Source organism: Corythoichthys intestinalis, chromosome 17 (genome assembly GCF_030265065.1).
Source record: "Corythoichthys intestinalis isolate RoL2023-P3 chromosome 17, ASM3026506v1, whole genome shotgun sequence".
Lineage (NCBI taxonomy): Eukaryota > Metazoa > Chordata > Actinopteri > Syngnathiformes > Syngnathidae > Corythoichthys > Corythoichthys intestinalis.
In genome coordinates, this window is record NC_080411.1 from 19,159,556 (window position 1) to 19,175,777 (window position 16,222).

Consider the following 16,222-nt stretch of genomic DNA (forward strand, 5'->3'; position numbering starts at 1 on the left):
GTGGACTTAGAAAATAAGTAAACTTTTTAATTTTGTGTTATAAATACAGTAATTATGTATACAAGGAATGCTATAACGTTAAAGGACTGGTGTCAGTGTCACAAAATACATATTTCAAATCTAAAATAAACCTGTCTCCCCCTTCGATGTATTCCAGTCATTTCCTTGCCTTCACTGCAAAACCATCATGATCTCCGGAATGATTCTTCCAGGATCTTGTACAATTCTTAAAAACATCTTCATGTCCTCCGCTTCTTTGAAAGGAATCCCCTTGATGAGATGTGACCCTTGAGCTTGGAAAGAGGAAAAATATCACATGAAGTCAGGTAAAAAGGTTGCTCCAGCACGGTAATGTTCTTTTCGGCCAGGAACTGTAGGATGCTCAGGGAATTTGGGAGACACAACTCTGGCATCTTCTCGGGAACCGAATAAGACGAACACCAAATATTCTCTTTATGTACGTTCTTCGTTTGTTGTCTCGTCTCGCTTGAAATATCTATTAATTTCAAGAACTTTAGTGACGCTTCATATTTCTCGTATAAGAAAAACAGGTTCAGGAAGAAGTCGATTATTTCCCAAATAAAAATTTATTGAAATGAATAGAATTGTGATATGCGATAGGATTTATATCGAGGTCACTAAGGGGTCTCATTCAGTGTGATCCTCCACGATTATCCGCCTTCATGCGCGCGCATTCAGCATCAGCCTTGCGGCGTGCGCGCACATTGTGAAAAAGCATATTTTAGTGGAGGTGCGGAAGGAAGGCTGCTGTGGCGGGGTGGTAAAGTGACTTGTGGGATGCCAACTAGAAAAACAGGAGCGGGAAACAACGACGACTATTAATACTACGGTGCGCTGGTTCACCTAACGCCCCGACGCTCTCAGGTTGGAGCTGCAGGATAGTGGAGATCCATCACAAAAGAAAGTTCAGTTACCACGAAGCAACGCGTGGGAGTGGGAGGAAGGATCGTGTTTGACTGAGGCAAGTCCCCAGTCTGTCCCGTCATGGCAGGTAATTTGTTTCTTCCATTTCACATGTCAACAGTACGTATTATACCAGAGTTTTGGCAACTCCAATGGGGATGCACAAGCCGTCGTTTCTCTGTACGCCCTATTAGCAATTTAGCTAACAGTAGCAGGGCTAACGCTATTTAGCCTATGCTAATGCTAACGTTAGCTAGTAGTCGGCAAACTCCAGTGTCATCAAGCGTCTGGCCCGCGTTGTTAGTTCCACTCGTATTCCAGGCAAGAAAACGCCCCGTTGCAACACGATTTGCTGCCGCAACGCGGAAGACATTGCAACGCAGATCTAACGAGAGGATCATTACAAAATACACCACATTAAAAAAGAAAAGCCAAAACATCGGGTTTTTGGACAGGTCCGACATAATACAATTTAGGAAACACCGCTACTTTCAGTACTTCAAGTCTGTACTTTTCCCTACTTGAATTTAGCAGCCAATAACATTACAGTGGCGAGTATCCTGTAGCCAATCATATTGTAGTGAGGCGCGTTTTGCCTAGAACCATGGTGGGATTAGCAGTTGTAAGCTAATTCTTATTCACTACATGCATTGATACTGAGTGTTAACCATAACTTCCCGATTCTACTGTAAGGGTATAGCCGTGTCATTTGTTAATTAAGTATTTTAGTCCTCGGCTGCACTACCGAGTGATATCCTACTCTAAAAATAAAGAAAATGTTCAATAGACACAAGCTCTGTCTTGGCAAGACAGTCTGCAAGCTAATAATATTAGCTCAAACTTTGACATTGACTATATGCTGTCGTTGCAAAGCTAGCTGTTAAACACTCGGGAATTCTTGCAGATTATCAATCGTAAAAGTAAATCTCAAACCGGAGTATGTGCCCATACAAAATGTCATGCTATTGAGGAACATTTATGTAGCCAAATACTTTTCATTCATCAACTCTTAACGTCGCGAGTTCTGTATTTTAATTAATATTATTTTTTTAGTCATACATATTGAGTTATGTAATTACAATCATTAGACTGAATTATGTTTACAGACTTTTTAGTCGCTTAGAATAAAAAGGTTACCATTGGTATATCGGAAACCAGAGAATCAAAACCTTTTGGGCGGGGAAGTAAAGGATCCACGGGCATTTGCGTAGCGTTGCGAGGATGGTTAATGAAACTAATGAACTGCTCAGTGCTTATTGGATTGCCCATTTCTTTTTCATCACATTAAATTGCTTGTGAACATATCCTGTTTCAATGATATTTTACTGCCCTCTTTGGATCCTTTACGGTTTATTCTTTTTGGAGTCACGACTCTCCATCGAATATGTGGACATGGCAACCGTGATGACTCATAAATGACTGACTGGTTATTCTCATCTTTGTATCAAACCAGTTTTCCTTGTAAAATAAAACTTTGTTATATTTTAAATCTGTTGCTTTTCATTAAATAAATGTAAATTTTGGTCCTGAAAACATTTGACGTTTTTTTTTGTTTGTTTTGGTCCATGTGTTCCGAAAGTGGACAAATTGTTGCTACCAACTGTTAGTTAATAAAAGAAAAATCTTGAAAAAGACAGTAATAATATTTACAATTAATGACTGAAAATCGAATAATGGAAATTTTATGTTTTTGTTATATTGTGGTTCAACAGCCAAAAATGCAACACGACTGGACAGAAATCATGGTAGCCTGAATATTTACTTGCACAACCCTCTGAGGCAAATAAAATTATTTCTGTTATGGTCAGCAAAGCTGCTTGCGGAGGGTCATACAGTGAGTACGCCAAGTTAAACATGTCATTCAAGTAACATCACATTATTTTAAATCTTGTTTTTAAGCTCTTCCATCATTTTTGTATAGGCCGCTCTCATTTGTGAGGATAAAGCATTCTGTTGAACTACAATTCAAAATTCCTGCTTTTCACTTGTTAATTTTTAGTTTTTATTTTGTTATTTTATTTATTTTGAGGGATAGTTTATTACTTTTGTCTATTTCACGTTAGCGTAAACCACAACAGTTCCTAATATATCATTAATAAAGAACCAACAATTTTGTCCACCTCGGTATGTAAAACACCCGTCTGCCAACTTCAGTTCTTTTTTCTTTTTTTTTGGTCATCTTTCAGGAGCTGGAGGTGACATGCAGTGGTGCTTCTCTCAGGTGAAAGGAGCCATTGATGACGATGTGGCTGAAGGTATGAGCAATAGCATATTAGTCACCAATAGCACACTGCAATGTAGCAATGTATCAGTGTAAAAAAAAATGTATATACTATTATATATATATATATAAAGGTCAAAACTGTACAATATACACTACCAAAACTAGTCACCCTCTTGCCACGTGTTTAACTGTAGGTTACAAAGAATAACACTGTCACGTGGTGCACACCCCTCAGGCAGTTAGTTAATAAAGACATTCTCATATTCATTGTATACTCCTTTGTGTCCCTGCCTTTCTGCTTCACTGGGCAGGAATGGGTTAAGAAACGGTGCATGTGAAAAGTGGCTTACTTCCACACTGTCTGCTCTACATCTTCTCCTTCTCTGCCCCCGCCCCCTGATGTAGTGCATCTTCATCCCAGAACATACTAGGGGTGAGCGATATGGCCTTAAACACGTATCACGATAAATTGAGCAGATTTACCTCGATAACGATAAATGACGATAAAGTCGCACAAGCGGACTGTTATATAATTTGAAAATCTGAATCAGTGCATGAAATACAGATGAACAGTTTCTTGTTGATTTAGTTACCAGCATTCAATTGGATATATTTAACAATTGTACATGCAGTCTAAACATTAAGTTTATAAAAATGTATTGTAAACAATAAGAATTCAAGTATGAGCATTTATAACAGCGTGTATGGCTTGAACAATGTACATTGTCAAAATCAATATGCCTGTGCAAACATGTCATTGTAACACAAATGACTTGCAGCTTGAACAGTACACTTCAAAAAGACAATTTATTGTTAATGGCTGCTGTGACATAATTATTCAATACAAGTGTTTACTTTATGGTTTCAGGGTTTTTTTCCCCCCCAGTGCATTTTTTAATAAATGCACGCATACATGAACCCCCAAACAGACAGACAGACACAAATTAAAGCTATATTGATCTTCTGCAAATGAAACACTTTAGATTTTATGATAGCAATAATGACACAGAATTAAGCACATACAGAAAAATAGCTGGGGCCATTTCTCAGTCATATTATAAGTTTCACCGTTGGATTGTGCTTTATGCTGAATGCTTTACCATCACAAAAGCTATCAGAGAAATCACACACAGTCAGATACAAAATAACGCGACATAGTAATTGCTAGATGCAGTCGGTGCCCAATCCACTCATAAAGTTCAGCCGTTTCGACAAGGTTAGAGCCGCTATCCGACTCCATCACGATCACGTTCATTTGTAGCGTTAGCCGCTAGCGTTAACCTGTGGCCTGGCTACCAGTAGAAAGCACAATCTCCAGAAATCGTGAGAACAAGGGAGGACAGCAGGTGAAAGTCCGTCTGGATGCCACCAAGAGTCTACTAAATGTCGGGTGAACGTTTGGCGAACCTCCCTTAAGCCACACTCCATCACGTTTTGCTTGTAGCGTTAGCTGCTAGCGTTAGCTAACCGGGCTTCTGTTTGATTGGCTTCCGGATGATCACGTGACTCCCTACGTAAGTACATTGGCTGCTTTCTTAAAGGGGAATGAACACAGACGAACAACACAAAGTCAAAGCGGGATGAAAAGACTATTTTCTTGTTTTATTAATTTACCGACATGGTCAAAATTACGTCGGTCATCGTGAAGAATTTCGGTGACGGTAAATTTTCGGTTTACCGCCCAGCTCTAGAACATACTATATTCTTGTTTTTTTTAAAAAATTTTATCCAAGTAGTTGTTCTGAAGAGGAGTAAGTCTTGCACTACATACACTTGCAGAGGTTAAGAAATTGTCCTCCATAATTTGTCAATGACTTAATTATTAGGGAAGAAGAATTTGTAAACCAAATATTGTTCATTTTTTAAAAGTTTTTTTTTGTTTGTCTGTTTTTAATATTCAGCTGACATCATCTCCACGGTTGAGTTTAACCACACAGGTGAGCTGCTAGCCACTGGTGATAAAGGTGGGCGCGTGGTCATTTTCCAACAGGAACTAGAGGTATGACTCAAGGAATTGGTAACACTGATATCAGACAGAAACATTACTTAACAAAGTCATTTAGTGTTGATGTTTTGATTCAGTGTTATTTTTCCCTTGCAATTATGGCAGCAATTCCTATTACCCTATTTGATATTTACTTTCATTTATCTAAATGTAATCTTTTATTTATTTAATCAGAACAAGAGTCTGCCTCAGTTTCGGAGTGAGTACAACGTTTATAGCACTTTCCAGAGTCATGAGCCGGAGTTTGACTACTTGAAGAGTTTGGAAATTGAAGAAAAGATCAACAAGATTCGCTGGCTTCCACAGAAGAATGCTGCTCAGTTCTTATTGTCAACCAATGGTAAATTTACATTGTAATCAGCGTTATTTTTGGCAGCCCTTTTAATTTTTGTCTTAGTCTTTTGGACAAAAATATTTCATCCACGTATATTCAAGCAGTTTTCGTCTAGTTTTAGTTGACAAATACTCAAGATGTTTTCGTCTGCAATAATTCTAAGGTTCCCAACAATTTCAACTGCATACGTTTTGAAAAATGTATGTAAACTATTATCATCATAAACAGTTTCATACCAGCACTAAATCAGGAGCAGGGCTTTCAAAACTACGAACATTATCAAAAATGAGTTGTAAGCTGCTTCAAAGTTAAACCAAACCCATAGACTACATAATGATATTGACGGGATACAGGTTGCGGGGCTGATTAATAGGGGGCCTGCATTGTTGGCGTGGCCGTCAAAGCTGCCCGAGTAGAATCACAAAGAGCTTTTTTTCGTTGAAAATTCTTGTGAATAAATGCTTAAATCCCTGAATTATGTACAGATATGGACATAAAACAGTCTTGATTCTTGGTTTAAAAACGCAAAAAAAAACATGCAGTTAGCATTTATTTTACATAAATATGTCTAAGTACGATGCTAGTCTGTCAGTCAATGTGGCAGTGGCCATATGTAAACAGAGCTCTTCTGGTGAAAATTCTTATAAATAAATGTTTAAATCCCTGAATTCTGTATAGATATGGACATAAAACTGTCTCGATTCTTGGTTAAAAGCAGAAAGAAAAAAAACGTGCAGTTAGCATTTATTTTACGTAAATGTCGAAGAATGATTGTTTGTTAGACAATGTGGCGGCAGATTTACAACAAAGAGCTTTTTACATTGAAAATTCTTGTAAAAAAGTGAAAAATATAATAATTACATTGAATCCTCGAACAAATCACTCCCGAGGCAATCTTTTCTGTTTGTATGCGGTACAGCTTTCGTACTTTTTCAAAGTAAATCCGGTGTTGGATCGCTGCATGTGTCGCTGCGACCGACTGCGAATACCTGAAGCGGATTGTGGGATGGCCCCCTACTTGAAGGCGTGGCGCAGTGAAGGTCGAATCTGACCCGTCACTATCATTATGAAGTTTATGCCAAACCACCGAACGCACCATTTCTTCCTATGATAATACACCAACAGCAGAAAAACAGTACATTATTTTCAATTGATTATACCGACCTGGACGCGAGAACTATAAAGAGGACACTCATCACACTGAAGCTGATGGTAATACTAACAGGAGCGCGATTGCTATGCTAACACTACAAGTTACATTTAGAGGGTTATACTCTCTCAGTACATTTAAGGCTAAAGCAACATTTCATATCCTCTCTTTCCAAGATAAGAAAGCAAATCTTACATGTGTTTCAAAACAAGCAACCCTGGCACCTGGAGAGGACACTGATGAGTGTGTTTATGTGCGGGGGGGGGGGGGGGGTTGCAGCATGTCACATGAGGGACACAACCAAACACTGCTATGATGCAGGCCAACTACACAAACAATAAGAAAATGTCACACATTGTGAACATGTGATGGAAACTGGCATTTCCATCTCGTTCTCCTCTCGTCAGGCAAAAACTGGCATTGTCTTGTTATGTTTTAGTCCCCCAAGACATGGTTTTAGCTCATCGTCAACAAAAAATTGTTCGTTGACAAAATATTTTCATTATCATCGTCGTTGACGAAAACAACGGTAATTAAAAATAAAGGAATTCTGTTCAACACGTAACCTGTGCTTGTACAGTCTAGTACTTTTGACCACACCGTGTGAACCACCATTGTTTTATGACACTGTTGTGTGATGAACCTAATGCTTAAGGAATATCATTAAGGAATTTTCCAACTAGACAAATTTTTAGTGAGCATCAATGAAAAAGCTATGGCTGTGGTCCACATTCAGTTCTATTGACCCACCCTCCCTGCAAGTTAAGTTGCCAAAGAGATAAACAATATTTTGTCTTTGACAGATAAAACGATTAAATTGTGGAAAATCAGTGAACGAGACAGGAGACCAGAGGGCTACAATCTCAAAGAAGAAGATGGACGCTATAAGGATCCTAATACTATCACCTCACTACAGGTTAGTTTATAAATCATAACACACCCTAAGAGCTCAATATGACACTTGGCCCCTGCAAGCAGGTCTGAGCAGGCCCTTGTAAACCCATGCAAGTGTGACGGCTCTTACTGGTGCAAGATCAATCATATGAGTTAAACTTTGACCTGGGTCAGACCAAATATAGGGAAATCCTAATTTACGGCATAGCCACACCAGCAAGTTTCAGTATTTATTTCCTCATGAAATAAGCCCTTTTACCCCCACAGGCCTTTAGAACTTTTTGGCATTGGTTTGGATCCGTTTGGGTCAAAAGAGAAACCGCAATGCTCGTTTGTTTGGACCCCCCAAAAATGGCCATTTTCAAAGTAAAATTAAAAAAAAAAAAAAAAAAAAATCACAATTATTTTTGTTTTTCTGAGTTAGACATTCAGTTACTTTTTTTACTTATATGCTCAACAGGCATACCAAATTTAATGAATTTCTTAAATTCTGACCTTGTATAGCGATCTTATGCCAAGGTGTATGTTTTTGTCATTTTGCTCCAATTTTGGAGTTTAGCCACACCAACATTTTCAAGATTGATTCTGCGAATCAAACATTTTCCCACGTCTTTATTCCTTTTGAAGTTGTTTCAGCAGTTGGGTATTTGTTGGGAACCCAAAATTAAAAGGGGGGAGGGGAACAATCTTTTTGGCTTTTCCCTTTAGGGGTCGCCACAGCGAATAATATTAAAAATTTCATAACAATGCTTCTGTTGATCAGTAGTACACCAAGTGGAAGACAGACAGTGTAAAAATAGCTGACACATATGCTAAACTTCAAAACAGGATGTCATTTACTGACTGGGAAAGTCACTGCAAGTGCTATTTGAATAATCTGTAATGGAATGATTGTTTTCATGCCAGAGCAGCAAATACTCAGCAAAAATGTCCACATTTTTTGGGGAACAAGCCATTTTGATACCTTCAAGCATCTTAAAAAAGCCTCCCTTCTTATTTTTGGTAATTCTCACCTTCAGAACCACCCTGCCACCTCCTCGTTGATGTTGTAGACTTGTTTGGATGTAATGATCATCCATTACCATCTCCAACCCTGTCCATTTGCATCACTTAGCACACATTTCCATCCATTGTGTTGTCTTACCAAATTGGGTCACTAGAGGGCAAAATACTATAGTATATTTAAAAACATCCTCCGCGACCCTTGTGAGGAATAAGCGGCATGGAAAATGAATGAATGAATGAAAAATTATGCTAGATATTATGTATGACTATTTTACATCCCAGAATAAGCTCTTTTTACTTGTTTATCCCATCCTAGGTGCCAGTTTTGATACCCATGGACCTCATGGTGGAAGCAAGCCCACGCAGGGTGTTTGCCAACGCTCACACCTACCACATCAACTCAATCTCTGTCAACAGTGACAATGAGACTTACTTGTCTGCTGATGACCTTCGCATTAACCTTTGGCACCTTGAGATCACTGACCGCAGCTTCAGTATCTTTTTGTGTTGGACACACCAGTTTTGAGTTGATAATTTATTTTGATTGCAATTGCCCTGAAATTATACAAAATAGCTTTTGATATTTTGAGTAATGATTTTTTTTTTTTTAGTGATGCACGATAATGTCACGCCGATAATTCTATTCAAATATGTATGTAAAATTTTAAAGTATTCAAAGATCAAATGTTACCGTGCAAAAATGTAATTTAGTGCTATTTTTTTCCACTTCAAATGTGAACAAGTAGTAAATTCCAACAACTAAACAATGGCAATGACGTTGTGTAATGGTAAGCTTTTGGCAACAATTACTTAGAGAGTAAACACCCAAGTTGCACAAAAATACCTTTAAAAGTAAGCCATTCCTAACATATATCACATTACTACACTGCAAAAACTCCGCCTTAAAACTAGCAGAATTGGACAAAACTGTTGATTGCGCACATTTGGAGGCTAAATCAAGTATATAATTATCGGATTGCATTATCGGTTGAATTTCGTTTTGTCTGGATTATCAGTGTGACGTCATAATTGCCATTATCGGCCGATAATTATCGGTGACCGATATTATCGTGCATCTCCAATTTTTTTCAAGAAATTCATTTTGCTCTGGGTGTGTTTTGATGGACAGTCAAATATTTTATGTGCTCAAAGGTTGATTAATAGACAGAAATACTGCGAGCAACTAAGAAGTTTGTCATTTGTTGGCCATTTTGTTTAAAACGGTGAGCTGTCTTATAATGATAGTTTAATCGTGTCATGAATTATGATCACCGAAGTGTTTATTATTATTTAAAATTCATTTTGCAATAAGTTATCCCACACACTTATTTTAACATTTTTACTTAAACTAGTACTTCCTATAGAAACTGTGTATTCCTTTTAACCGAGCATTTTTAGATATTGTTGACATCAAACCGGCCAATATGGAGGAGCTAACAGAGGTGATCACAGCAGCTGAGTTCCATCCTCATCAGTGCAACACCTTCGTCTACAGCAGCAGCAAAGGAACCATCCGTCTGTGTGACATGAGGATGTCTGCACTTTGTGACAAACACTCCAAACGTGAGTAATACCACCCACTTTTAGTTCTCTTAAAAAGATGGGTATTTTTTTTTTTTTTTGTTAACAGTTTATATTGCCATTTTTTTCTCACGGTGCATACTCGTACTTTTGAAGGCTTTTACTGTGTATGACAAAAGTGAGTACACCCCTCGCATTTCTGCAGATATTTATGTATATCTTTTCATGGGACAACACTGACAAAATGACACTTTGACACAATGAAAAGTAGTCTGTGTGCAGCTTAAATAATAGAGGTAATTTATTTTCCCCTCAAAATAACTCAAAATGTAGCCATTAATATCTAAAACCCTGGCAACAAAAGTGAGTACACCGCATGGGAACTACGTACATCCCTAATTGTCCAAATTAAGTACTGCTTGTCATTTTCCCTCCAAAATGTCATGTGTCATTTTGTCAGTGTTGTCCCATGAAAAGATATACTTAAATATCTGCAGAAATGCGAGGGGTGTACTCACTTTTGTGATACATTGTACATGTGCCTGATGGGGATAACTCCAGTAGAACAATAATCTGCATATTTCAGGAGAGACGCGAAAATGTTGTTTATTTTCATTTCTTCTGTCCAGTTTTTGAAGAGCCAGAAGATCCAAGTAATCGCTCTTTCTTCTCTGAAATTATATCTTCAATCTCTGACGTGAAATTTAGCCACAACGGACGATACATGATGACCAGGGACTATTTGTCCGTAAAGATTTGGGACTTGAACATGGAGAACAGGCCTGTGGAGACCTATCAGGTGTGTTCTTTGAATTTTTTTTGTTTGATTGCTTGGACTGAACCTTAATTCAATAGGTATGTCAATTAGTGTGGGTGAATCTCCTTGTGTCTTCGATAATGATGTCATTTTATCTGACATAGATGATGACATTGATGATGTCTGTAGTTTTGATTGCATCGAATATGACATTGCTGTGTCAATTTTAGACATGTGCCGGTTTCCGGTTTCGCGGTTTACCGTGGTGTGAAAACGTCGCAGTTTCAAAACCACTAAAATTTTCCGTCATACCTTAGTACGGTATTCGCTATTTTTCATGTGCCAAAATGCAACCGAAGTGGCTTGGTTCGGCAGCGCTCACCCTTCCCCTGTTTGTTGCCGTGAGTGTCAGTGACGCTATACTGCTAAACAGCCAGCAAACCCAAAAACAAACCCCCCAAACACAAGTCGTACTTTTCTTCAATTTATTGAGCTCTCAAATCGTGGTGAAATATACAAATGAATACATTTAAAACGTTGTACAATTCGATTTTTCCACGTGTGATTGGGTTCAACAGGATAGCAGCACCATTAAAAAGTTCGCCAAAAACAAAACACACATTTTCCTTTCAAATTCAATATACAAACTAACTAAAACTTAAAAGACGAATGTTAGCCTAGGCTAAGCTGGGAGAGCAGCTTTGTCGAGGTTTTATGTCTCACAGACGCTGAGTGAAACAAGCTTGAATGAAGGGGGAAAGAAAAAGAATCGCGTCAAAGATCGCTAAGTGTGAAATGAGGTCTCACTCCTCACTTTTTTTTTTTTTTTTAGCTGAAACCTTTCCTCAACAATATTTACATTTTAACTAATTTATAAACCTAACTTATACATTTTTAACTAACTTATTAACTTATGAATTCTTTGTTCTTTTTAACACTAAGGCATGGCATCATGTAGACTAGAGTTGACACAGTGGCTGAAAATGGCGAAACTTCACTTGTGCTTCCACGCTCAAAAAAAGTCATACAGTATATATTTTTAATTTCATTTAGAAGTGTTTTTACTTTTTTATAGCAATTATTTTGTTCTTACTCTTAATATTGAGCAACTTGAGCTGTGGCTGTGGGTATAGTCTAGGTTCTATTTATTTTAATTTTATATAAAATATTTGTTATTTTTTGTTAATTAATTTATTTTCACATTATATTCATGTTCCAATTTGCAAATATGTTTTGAAAAAAATCCTGTTCAATGGATTTTTTTTTTTTTTTTAAACCCATACATCTCAAAATTTTGGAGCTATAATTGCAATACCGTGAAACCACGGTATTTTTGCTCACGGTTATCGTACCGTCAAAATCTCATACCAGCACATGCCTAGTCAATTTTAGAAACCAGTTTGTTTATTTGTACTAAACCTTTATACAATCTAAACCAGGGGTAACAAACGTAGCGGAAGCGGCGTGCTAGGGGGTCCAATCCGGCCCACAGGGTTTTTCTACCCGATAGGAACCTTATAGCTCATTCATAGCGTACATAGAGAATCACATGCTTTTAGTTTGACATCGGCACTCTCAAACCAGAAATTTATGTGATCAAGTGTGTGTACTAATGCACTTGGCTTAGTGTCGTGTCTGCAGTAAAATTTGTTCATTTGCCCCCTTCCAGTCAAAATAACGCCGTTAATGGCAGTCAATGAGTTAACAAGGAAGTGACTCAAAAATGCTTCAAAACCAATAGGAAGTGACACAAAATCAATAGGAAGTAATCTGGAAATTCCCCCCAAAAAACGACAGGAAGTGACCTGGAAATGCCCCAAAAATCGATAGTGAATGATCTAAAAATTTATAGAAAGTGACCCGTAAGTATCCTAAAATTACAAGGATTGCATGCCATTGAAAATGATAGATGTTTAATTTACTTCAATTCGGAGGAATTGCTGTGAATGCTTATTTTTTGGTGCCATTGACTGCACTAGACATCCAATCCATTTTGACGAATGGGGCAAATGAACAAATCTTTATTTATTCATTATTTGGCCAAAAATCAACTAGTCCAACCCACATGAGATCCATTTGCCATGAATGTGGGGAATGAACCAAACTGAGTTTGACCCCCCTGATCTAAACCATAAAATATGCATTCTGTTCGAAAATCTGCTTATTTAAAATTTTCTGCCTCCCAACTTTTCCTTCATTTTTCTTGCAGGTTCATGAACACCTAAGAAGCAAACTCTGCTCACTTTATGAAAACGACTGCATCTTTGACAAGTTTGAGTGTTGCTGGAATGGCAATGACAGGTGATTGCAAAGACAAAACACTCATCATTCCTTTGTGAAATTGACTGAAACCTAGTTTTCTTTTTTTTAACTCGTTGGACGCCATTGATGCAGTGTTGTTTTTGGCAGGACTTTTAATTTTCATCTTTTGGATGAAAATACTTATTCCTTTTAGTCATGCCAAAATGTTATCATATACAAAACCTCTCTAAAATGTTCCTCTCGTTTTAGTTGGCAAAATGAAAACTCATCGAATTTTCATCTCATAGTTACAGACAACTATTAGGAAGTTTTTGTCGGAAAATGTTCATAGGTTTCCCTTCAGTAAGCATAGAAGTCAGGCTCACTTGTTTCTCACCTTTTATGAACAACTGCAGCTATTTTGAATGATGGTGCCACTTGAAAAAGAGTACCCATAAGTCTTGAGCATCGCGTTTCTACACTACTGTGGCGCCAACAATACCTCTAGCGACGCTAAACAATTTGAGGCTTTGAGCTGTAACCTGTGTTAATTTTCCATTTATTATTGTGTTTCCATGTTGGTAGGCGTGACCTGTGGTCTGACTCGGGAGAAATGTACTCTGGTGTAGAAAGACAAACTGCTTGGTTTGCACAAGCAGTAGTGTAGCAAGTCAGCAACACGACATTCCTATTGGTGCAGGCGCAAAGACTTATGGGTACACTTTTTCGGGTAACATCATCATTGTAAATAGTTGTAAAATGCTTGACATGGATGAGTGGGTTAATAAAGTTGTGTGAAAAGGGAGCCTAACTGACATATTTATTCAAGGAGAACTAAATCACGCTTTTAATTTTGTACGGCGGAAGCTATATCGCATTTTCGTGTCGTTGCCGTCTTGTCAGACGAAAATTTAAATCGTATAAGTCTCGTTTTTCTAGTCGTTATTTTTTAGTCCCCAAAATACATTTTTAGCTCGTTATGGTCTCGTTATCATCATGAAATAAGTCGACGAAATATTTTCGTTATTGTTGACGTTAACAACAATGTGATGGCAACAGACGCCCGATCCATTTGAACTTGGAGGGCTGGGAGTATATAATCTTATTTTAGTGCCATTGGCAGCGATACAGTATGTCCAATCCATTTTAACTGGTAGGGGTTTGCAGCAATCAATCAAAGTAGATTGGATGTCAATTGCAGCAAATGATTTGGTATTAATGACTCAGATATTACCTGCAGCACATTTCTTTGTCTGACACAGATTTTGTCAGAAATATTTTACTCCTGTGTACTAAAGGTCTCACATGTTTCTTTACATTCTTCTGCCAGTGTGGTAATGACTGGCTCATACAACAATTTCTTCCGGATGTTCGACCGGGGCCAGAGGCGCGATGTCACTTTGGAGGCTTCCCGTGAAAACATCAAGCCCATGCAAGTCCTGAAACCTCGCAAGGTGTGTGTAGGGGGCAAGCGCAAGAAAGACGAGATCAGCGTAGATAGTTTGGACTTTAACAAGAAGATCCTTCACACTGCCTGGCATCCCCAGGACAACATCATCGCGGTAGCGACGACCAACAACCTCTACATATTCCAGGATAAAGTCATTTAACATGTGCAAGATCTGGTGTGTGTGAGACGTCGTGATGCACCACCTGCCGCCCTGTGGCTAAAGCCAGAATGGGTCATGGTAATGCTGACAACCAGCATCCCCTGTTCGTCACGAATTGGTGACCAGCCTTTGTTTGAGATGAAGACAGAGGAAGCCTCGCTCTTGCCCATCATCAACCTGTCTGTGACAGTGACACCTGCCTTGTTGTTTCAGTGACGTGCCATTTTTTTTTTTTTTTAATTTGTAATTTTTCGGGGGGGGGGGGGGCCTGCCCACCAGCCTCTCCTAGAGGTAATTTGGGTGCAACGGATTAATATCCAGTTTTCTGAGTACAAATTTATTTTTTATAACCTCCCTCGCTCTGTGAAAAATTTTATTAGTATGTCCTTCATTGTCCTGTGCCATAGAAGTGTTTAATTTTCTATGAAAAATCATTTGCCAGTCTCTTTTGTTGTTGAAGTGGTGCAAACACCCTTTTATTTAGTAATTGGTAATGCTATCATATTATTATTTGAGTCTCCTTGCATATTTCCATTAAACCCATACAAGTCACAAAGGTATGCTCCAAAATTGGACAAGGGCAAGGACGGTCTGGTCTTAATTCTGGTTACTGTCTGAGTAACTCGGGTTTTGAAAAGCTCCAAGATAATTTTGTTCAAGTTTGGTCAATGTCTTGTGATAAATTTAAACAAAAACAATCATTGTCTATTTATATTACCAGTTTGTCTTCAGAAGTATTCCGTCCGGTTGTTCAAATTGTTTTAAACTGGAACTTAAGCATTTTTACGTTTGGATGTGTAATGTGCTCGTTTCAAGGTGTACCACAGATCTGGAGCATTACTTCACAAGGGAAATGGTTGCTTAGACACTGGAGTTTCTCCAATTTATGTGCTTGTGTTTATCAGTCAAATGTTTAAAACTTTATTTTTATTTGAGGAATTTCATTGCATCCTGTTAAATCAAATGTATCCATTACTGCTACTATATGTGCTCGTGCAATGGGCTGCAAGAGATCTAAAGTGTGTCGTCTCCACAACTTGCAATCAAGGACCAGTCAGACTATTGATGCCTCTTATCAAAGTGCGACTACAATTTTAATCTGACTGTGGCCGTAATAAAGAAACTACTTTTTGCAGTCTCGTGATTCCTTTATGTGAGGCACTTGTTGTGCGTAAAAGTCCGGTGTCCGGATGTAGGTGAAAAAATCGTGCAAGTCTAAATTCTATACCTGTGGAATGCAACCTCTCTGTTTCAGGCCCATATTTGATTTGGGGGTGGAGAGAACATTTGTAGGCTGAAATGGTACAGTACTTATTTCAGTAAAATGTTAATTCTATTAGATAAATATGTTGAATGTATTTGCAGAACTTTACAAATGGTTTATTCAATCCATAATAAATTGAACAATTACTTGATGCGAATAATATTAAATGTGAATACATTTAATGTAGCCAAACAACAGAGAATCGATGTAAATTGACCAGATGTAACTATATAAAGTTTGCTGTTCTATAGGAGGCGAGTCAACATATGAACGTTTATCTTTGGAATCAGCTG

General features: G+C 38.0%; 1 protein-coding gene across 2 annotated transcripts; it reads left to right on the forward strand.

Annotated features, from left to right (window-relative positions):
* The first annotated feature begins 688 nt into the window (after nucleotides 1–688).
* Nucleotides 689–15,808, forward strand: LOC130905978 (serine/threonine-protein phosphatase 2A 55 kDa regulatory subunit B alpha isoform). Of its 2 annotated transcripts, none has more exons than XM_057819810.1 (10): nucleotides 689–1,012; nucleotides 3,111–3,179; nucleotides 5,050–5,147; nucleotides 5,328–5,493; nucleotides 7,441–7,553; nucleotides 8,853–9,030; nucleotides 9,935–10,099; nucleotides 10,687–10,856; nucleotides 13,024–13,115; nucleotides 14,386–15,807. In XM_057819810.1, exons 1-10 carry the CDS (start codon nucleotides 1,006–1,008, stop codon nucleotides 14,663–14,665), a joined length of 1,338 nt encoding a protein of 445 aa, XP_057675793.1. In that variant the 5' UTR covers nucleotides 689–1,005; the 3' UTR covers nucleotides 14,666–15,807. The 2 variants fall into 2 exon arrangements, with proteins under 2 accessions (XP_057675793.1, XP_057675794.1); XM_057819811.1 differs by lacking the exon at nucleotides 689–1,012 and adding an exon at nucleotides 1,578–1,612 and having other exon boundaries at nucleotides 14,386–15,808.
* Nucleotides 15,809–16,222: the final 414 nt, after the last annotated feature.

What these genes read in the sequence shown, in the direction of transcription:
- LOC130905978 (XM_057819810.1), top strand. An exon ending in ATACTATCACCTCACTACAG is followed by an intron (nt 7,554 to 8,852) that starts GTTAGTTTATAA and finishes ATCCCATCCTAG; the next exon opens with GTGCCAGTTTTGATACCCAT. An exon ending in TTGTGACAAACACTCCAAAC is followed by an intron (nt 10,100 to 10,686) that starts GTGAGTAATACC and finishes TCTTCTGTCCAG; the next exon opens with TTTTTGAAGAGCCAGAAGAT.